This window comes from Sinocyclocheilus grahami, unplaced genomic scaffold (assembly GCF_001515645.1).
Source record: "Sinocyclocheilus grahami isolate Dianchi unplaced genomic scaffold, SAMN03320097.WGS_v1.1 scaffold886.1, whole genome shotgun sequence".
NCBI classification, from domain to species: domain Eukaryota; kingdom Metazoa; phylum Chordata; class Actinopteri; order Cypriniformes; family Cyprinidae; genus Sinocyclocheilus; species Sinocyclocheilus grahami.
Genome location: NW_015506065.1, coordinates 49,907 through 58,279, shown reverse-complemented (window position 1 = coordinate 58,279; position 8,373 = coordinate 49,907). Strand labels below are relative to the sequence as shown.

Here is an 8,373-nt window from a genome sequence, read left to right as displayed (position 1 = left end):
ACTGGAGCCTCATCAATAGTGAATGCATGTGCTGAATACCTCTGAAATAATAAACTTACCTATATAATAAGCTCCAGAGCAGGTTATGGTCAGAAAATAAGTTGTTATAGCTACTTAAATAACCTGAAAGTTACCTCATTTTTGGAACTGAAAGTTGAGGTTATCCATGTACTTATGCATGAACTTACCCAGCTATGACGCATAACCTACTTTTTGGAATACCCCCCAAGAATTTTTGTTTACTTAGATTTTATTTTGAGAAAAAATCTTGTATAAATGTTAACGACAACTAGCTTGCTGAATCCTCTATATGACCCAGCATTCCTCTGGACATCTCGTCTTATTAAATATGTGTTTATATTGTAGACTAGAGGTGGAAAGTAACTAATACTTTCGTTACAGTACTTAAGTACATTTTTAAATTTTTTCTACTTTCTTGAGTATAAAACCGCGATCAAACCGCGCTATGCTTTGACTGTCAATCACCTGCGTTGTCGTTTTGAATCAGCATCATTAGTGTTTCAGTATTTTAGTGAATGTGTGCTCTGATTTTAAATCGTAACTTTGTCAGCTCCCCAAATGGGTCATACCGTCGATATTACGCAGCAGTGCAAGTAAATACAAACTCGGTTGACAGAAGGACGCACTTATTGCATATTGCATGGATGGAGCAAGAACAATGTAAGTGTCTAAAATACATGCACATAGTTCAGTTGAATGGTAAAAATCGCCCTCTTTAACAGTACTAAATGTACGAAGCTAAAATAACCTCAACATTAACAACTACACTGAAATAAAAGCGCATGCATTGTTACGTACATCTGGCTAACAGATCAAGCATGATTTATATGTTAATCAGATGCATTTAAAATAAATTTTTCTGTGTGCGTGCTTTGGATGTGTGTGCACACGGGGGAAGAAACAAGATAGTCTATGGCTATCCACAAGAAGCCATGAGCTTTCCCTATCCGATCTTTTTTTCCCCCTCGTCTCAAGAAATATCTGCGTACACGAAACCACAAAACCGACATAAAACGATGTAGTATACATGCCAGACCAGTATGTGGCGCTGTAATTCTGCCACAGAGATACACTAACAACGGAGAAAACGATTTGGACTATGCGCATAAACGTTCCGCGCGGTATACAAACGAACATGGAACAAAACATGTATTAATCCGTGTTAATGTTAGTTAATAGAAAGACAATCGTTCATGTTTTTGTTGCTGTTACGTGACGTAGCGGTGTCTGACTAGGCGCGAGACGTGGGCTGATGACGTCCTCGTTTCAGAAGCCACACGAAAACGCACGGGCGGCGTTTTCAGATTTATCCACTCTGGGACCCGGTTTCAAAAAATACCGGTTTCACTCTCCCAAAACGCCGGATCCGTGTGGACGAAAAGCCTATACAAAATGTATGCTTATACAGCACAAACTTGTCTCCAGAGCGTGTATGACTGGAAGATTTATTCATACCCAAAACAATACGATGTGAACATTACGGAGCGCTGAACACTCATTTTTCATTCTCAGTGCATGTTTCATTCATACTCGCAGCCGGAGGGCGCTCTCGCGCAGAAAGTCCAAAACGGCCTAGTAGAAGTAATATATAATAACTTATGACATGCAGGAAATCTCTAATATGGACAAAGGCATCCCACTACTGCTGTAGCTAAAAAAGGTAATTTCGAGGAAATAAATATAGTATATGAATAATCCAGTGCTAATTGACATAACATTTAATACAGTATCCTATTCTGCCTTATGTGTTTGTATAAACCAATTCTAAAATTGTCATTAGGAAAATACAGAAAGAATATTATAGAATACAAATTATTGGTTATCATTCAGCAGTGTATTTGATTTCTTATCCAATTAAAATACATAATAAAAAATAAAGCCTGTCAATTAGACAGAAGTCAAAAGTTTTTTTCGTTTTTTTTTACATTTCTGTCCCCCTCGTTTCTGAAATGATGGCTACGCCCCTATGTGCCTACCGAAAATGTGCCTGGAGTCCACCTTTGTTATTATAACAAACTACACTTTCAATGTGATTTTTAACCATTCAAGTCAAGAAGACTCACGGGCTGTTTTCTCTGCTACACACACAAGTGTTCTTTAGCCTGTTGACTTTCATTATAGTATTCAGCTAACCAGGAACTATTTTGCAATAAGAGTTAGAATGCATGTGAATGATATATAAGATTTATTTATTTATTTATTATTATTATAATTTTTTATTTTTTTTTTCCTTATTGGAATCAAAATTAGGAATTGTCAAGAATCGGAATCATTAAAATTCAAACGATGCCCAACCTTACCCACACCCCAAATTATTTTTTACTGGCACATTTCAATTCACACTGAAACCCTTTCTTTTCTTTTAAACCCTCACTTACCCTTCTTTGCTTTTGCCTTTCTTAAAAACAACTAATCGTATACGTGAATGTACTTTTCAAAATTAGTTATTAAACAGTTGCTCCTGGCAAGAGGGATAGGTAGTATGTTTGCTTAACATAGCATCAAACATGACAATTTATGAGACTAATGTCATGTTTTGCTCCAAAATTACTATAGAACATCAGTCATGTTTGAAACAGTTAGCTTCTGTGGTTCCTTGTTGCTTCTTATCACAGTGAGACAGAAAATATTTTTTATAAAATTCTATACTGTGATACAAACTATGTCAATTAGCATTGCATTGCAATTGGGTGTTTATTGTCTTCCACGTTTCATCAGTCAAAGCATCTCTATCTGCATGTTATTCAGCTGTAGTGATATCTGATGCATTTGTCCATATAAGGGATTTCCTGGGTCTCACTTGTGAAACAGACATGACAGTACATGGGTGTTAGGGTTAGGGTTAAACCTGCTCCCTAATGCCCACGTCGTCTCATTTTGGGTAAAAATAGAAAAAATAACACTAAAGTACTTTGTAATGCAGTAACTTGAGTAGTTTTTCAGCAAACTACTTTTTTACACTTGAGTCATATTATTTTTCAGTACTTTTACATGTACTCAGGCACGTGCACACATAGACATCAAAGGGGGCTTGAGCATTAGCCCTTTTTCTTCCCTGAGAACCTTTATAGATTATGTTGATCTATGATGGTCAAAGTAACCTAATGTAGGCTAATCTATTAACTATGCATAAAACCCTGTCTGTTTACTTAATTAACAGATAAGGGTGTCATGCCATAACATATTTTTAATACGACTGAGTTTATATTTAATGTGAATTTAACATTGAAAGTTAATGTGGATAAAAACATTGCAAGTTAGGCTACTAATCATAACACTTTCATTGTACAGAAAGAGAGCAAAGGATATTTACATTATCAAAGAACATTTTCACTGACAGTCTAGTTCAAGCACTCTCAAAAACTCCCATTAGAATCAGTGAAGCTGTTTACACTGTGAAATTAATATCTTACAGATTCGTACAACCATTTGCACTTTGTTGTTTCTGACGAGAGAATTCGCCAGAAAGAGGAATTCAGTGAGCGTGCAAGTGAAGAAAACACTGGCACTGTGATTGGTGTTGCATTCATAAGATTGGGAAGTCGTGGCCTAATGGTTAGAGAGTCGGACTCGTAACCCAAAGGTTGCGGGTTCGAGCAGGGATTGTCGGTGGGGGGAGTGAATGTACAGCGCTCTCTCCCACCTTCAATACCACGGCTGAGGTGCCCAAGGCACCGAACCCCCAACTATTCCCCGGGCGCTGCAGCAAAAAATGCTGCCCACTGCTCTGGGGGTGTGTGTGTTCTCTGCTTCTGTGTGTGCACTTAGGATGGGATAAATGCAGAGCACTAATTCTGAGTATGGGTCACCATACTTGGCCACATGTCACGTCACTTTTAAGCTCAACAGCATCGTGTGTGATTGGTTAATGCGCAGTGCTGTAAACACGCGTCTGTCTCTGGCTCAGCGCCAGCCAGCGAATGCAGATTTGAATTTAGCAGCTGATGATATGATGCACTGAACTTTCTAATCACGCCAGTGTGATTGTATTAAAGGGGTCATATGATGCGATTTCAATTTTTCCTTTCTCTTTGCAGTGTTACAAGCTCCTGGTGCATAAAGAAGATCTGTAAAGTTGCAAAGACTAAAGTCTCAAATCCAAAGAGATATTCTTTATAAAAGTTCAGAGTCAGCCACACCTACCTAAAGCGGCTCGTTCTAACACACCCCCACATATCTACCTCACTATGTGGGAACATTTGCATAACGCCGCCCAAATGTTCACGCAAAGAAAGAAGGCGTAACTTTTATTCTCACTGTAGTATTGTTGACGCTGCAGCCATGTCGTGAAGGCGCTGTGTGCTTCATTGTGAAAGCGAAACTACTTTGTTTGGTCTTCCAAAAGAGGACGATATCCGCTTCGTCATGCCTGGAGCTGATCTGTGCTGGTCCCTGAGGGAATACATCAACTTTCACCGTGGACGAAGCGGAGTCCAGCCCGGGGTCGTCACATGTGGTTGCCGCTCATTCGTCGCATCCGCCAGGCGCGCCGTTCTCGACCCCGCCGCCTCAGCTTACTCTATCCCGGCCTCAGCGCATGCTAAGCCGGGGCTTCATGTGGGAAGATTTGCATAACGCCGCCCAAATGTTCACGCAAAGAAAGAAGGCGTAACTTTTATTCTCACTGTAGTATTGTTGACGCTGCAGCCATGTCGTGAAGGCGCTGTGTGCTTCATTGTGAAAGCGAAACTACTTTGTTTGGTCTTCCAAAAGAGGACGATATCCGCTTCGTCATGCCTGGAGCTGATCTGTGCTGGTCCCTGAGGGAATACATCAACTTTCACCGTGGACAAAGCTGTGTCCAGCCCGGGGTCCGTCACATGTGGTTGCCGCTCATTCGTCGCATCCGCCAGGCGCGCCGTTCTCGACCCCGCCGCCTCAGCTTACTCTATCCCGGCCTCAGCGCATGCTAAGCCGGGGCTTCGGCTCACTCTATCCCGGCCTCAGCGTACACTAAGCCGGGGCTTCCCCTCATGCTAGGCCGCTGTGTTTTTCGTTGTGAAAGCGAAACTACTTTGTTTGGTCTTCCAAAAGAGGACACGACTACAAATCAGTGGTTAAGTTGTATTTACAACACTGTTCCAGAACAGTTTAACCCAAATACTGTATCCAGATGTGTGCAGCACATTTTATGGAGGACTGTTTACTGATCCTGGGAGAGTAACGTTAGACTACAATGCCGGCAGCTCTGACTCACGTAAGTACGTTATCATTTAAAGGATTTGCCACTGATGATTCAAACGCGAGTTTTGGGCAGTAGAGTAGCAGTTGTTGTTTGTCATTTCTCCGATCACAAATGCAGACAGAGTTTTATGTTTACGCGGCGCGGCGCGATGCAATGCAACGCAACGCGTAAAAAGACAGTATATCCCCACTGGATGCAACAAATGCCTCGTTTGTAATGGGTTTTAATGTTTTTGTCTCGTTACTCCGGCCGGACACGGCATCAACAGTATGTGAGGGGCGTAACATTTCCGTCTCACGCTTGAGGTATTCAGCCAATCACAACGCATTGGATAGCTGGCCAATCACAGCACACCTCGCTTTTCAGACCGATGAGCTTTGTAAAAATTGACGCGTTTCAAAAAGGCGGGGCATATAGGAGAAACAATAATGTACAGTATGTGGAAAATAATGTGTTTTTTTTACTTTAAACCGCATAAACACATTTCATTACACCAAATACACCAAATAATGTTCTTTTTAGCAGCATCATATGACCCCTTTAAATATAGAAAATATTAATCGGCTATTTTTTGTCTTTTGGAAGCTGCATTCAAAATCCAGTTGGCTCAAAAATCTGAGGGGGCACGTGCTACGTAATTATCCAAAAAACAAAAGGCAATTATAGTTAATTTGTCTTGCTAACATCCATGACTCATGAGAGAGTTACCATGTGGGTTAGACCAGTGTGCATTCTTTCACTGCATGATTCAGTTTATTAAAATGCATTTAGAATGATCACAAAATTCAAGATATGGGGCAGAAATTTATATATTTATATAATTTCATATAGTTAATCAGTATCAACGCAAAGACTGACGTTTTTTTCCACCAAAAAGCAGCATGATTACAAATGTGATATTGATTTTATACAGCAGTTCAATAAACAAGAATTTAACATTAAGACACTTACGTTTTAGACACAATATTGACTGTTTTTGCTCTATTTCGCCAATAAATATAATTCCAATTTGTGTCTCTGAGCAACATGATGCTGTTTTGTTTAAATGCCGTTTAAATGATTTGGTTCAATCACAATGACTCACTTGTTAACAGTGACTTGCTGCCACCTACTGTCAGTTTTAATTTCCCATTTAAAAATCTTTTTTTTTTTTTTTTTATAATTTCAAATATCAGTATTCAACGTTTTATGTTTAAAATATCAAAACAGTATTAATGCATTTGTAACTGCAAGTTAAACATTCATATCCTGCATTACACAGTGTGTAAATGCATCTAAATGTCCCTTCTAATGCAGTTTCTGTGTTTTCTCTGCATTGCAGATTAAATTTGTCAATACTGATTTTATTTGCTTGGTAACAGCCCAAATGACTTATTATTATAATTGACTGATTAAGTTAAGAATTTTACTGAAAAGATTATGCTAATTTTTAGGAAAAATGGCTTTATAAAGGTAAAACTGCCCATAAAAGGTAAAAATCTATTTAAACTTATTGGAAAATATTAATTTCTATCACTGCTGTGAACTGATCACCACACAGAATATGAGGAATATCAAAAACTTTAGGAGTCAGCTGTCCACGGCAGTCCTTAAGATATCAGCACAATAACACGCTCAGCAAAATATCATCTAATTATTGTTATCCATAAAATCCCAGAAAATATTGAGATATATTTTTTCAATATCGCACACCCCTAATAGGCTATATTTAAAGTTGTTTAGAAAAAAATTAAAAAGTGCCCTTTTTTCCACTTGAGCCCCTGCCCCTCAAAATGTCTGTGCATGTCCCATACAAGTAAATTATTCATTAAGTAGCAATACTTTTACTTAAGTACAATTTACTCTTTCCACCACTATTGTAGACCAAAACAATGTAAGCGAATCACATAATGCACAAACATGCTTTTTATGCTTGCAAACAACATTAAAAGGTGTTGTTACTTATTTTCTTCATAAAAGTAGTAATTTTGAAGTGTGTTGGTAACCAAACATTTTTGGTGACCCACTGTATGATAAAAAAAAACATTTCTGAAAATATCTTGTTCATGTTTTACAGAAAAAAATGCACACTTTGTAATGACATGAGATTAAATTAAATGAAACCCCTTCAAATTATATCAGGAGGTTGGTACCAAGACGGACTCAGCACACACGTATACCCACAAACCACTTTGTCTCATCTCTTTAGTGTGCACTCCTTGATATGAAGAGTAACAAGACATGGTAAATACCAGCCTCAGTGATTTTATTTGTGTAATCAGTTACAGTAAGCCACTGAGTCTCTTCCAGTTGGCACTTAATTTTTAATTTTGACAATAATATTCAAGGTTATACATTCAAATGCAAGCGTTTTCATAGACAAGCTTCTTTAATTTGTGGCTCTCTCAATATCTGACATAAAAAAATGTCAGGTATTTGATGCCACATTCCTGATGTCAAACATGCATCTGACCTAATGCAGGGGAAAATTCAGCGCTTACTGTGTGATGTTCCTTGCTAGAAGGGGTGTTGTGTCCCCATGCTGGTTCTTCCCATGGAAGCCTATAAGTTAGAAGTCCTTATTGTTCATATAATGTACTCAGTAGTGTGTTTTCTAGTACATGCCTGCGAGCCAGGGTGGGAGAAACAGTCCGATTGTGCCCAGCAAACAAACTATGATGAACATCCATAGGAAGATTCTGTCTATTACCATAGCAACATACTTCCAGTCCTCTTTTACCTGTGTGAACAGATAAGACAAATGAGTGGATTATTATAGCAGTAACATAACATGAAACTAGAAAAGTAAAGTTTATAACAAAACTATCCCGAAGTCATATCAGGAAGGTGGTACCAAGAGAGACTCAAATATCGCACACACATATACCCACATACCACTGTCTCTATATCTTTAGTGTGCACTTTTTACTATGAAGAGTAACAAGACATGAGAAATACCAACCTCAGAGATTTTGTGTAGCCAGTTACAGAAAGTCACTGTGTCTCTTATCTATAGTTGGCACTTTTAATTTTGACAATATTTATGGTCCATGCTATTAATATTCATTTATACATTTATGGTTATACAAAATATGGTTACATATGGCCATACATTTATGGTTATACGTGGTTATATACATATGTATGTGAAAGTCTATGTCTCTCTCTCTCTCTCTCTCTCTCTCTCT

At 38.5% G+C, this 8,373-nt stretch overlaps 1 protein-coding gene across 1 annotated transcript in view; it reads right to left on the bottom strand.

The window, feature by feature from the left end:
- Positions 1-7,500: 7,500 nt before the first annotated feature.
- LOC107563692 (neuronal acetylcholine receptor subunit alpha-2-like) overlaps positions 7,501-8,373 on the bottom strand; it is an 18,973-nt gene continuing 18,100 nt past the window's right edge. Inside the window, exon 6 of the mRNA XM_016248634.1 lies at positions 7,501-7,925. Within this exon, the coding sequence (XP_016104120.1) occupies positions 7,800-7,925 (126 nt within the window). The 3' untranslated portion in view covers positions 7,501-7,799. The remainder of the gene's footprint in view (positions 7,926-8,373) is intronic.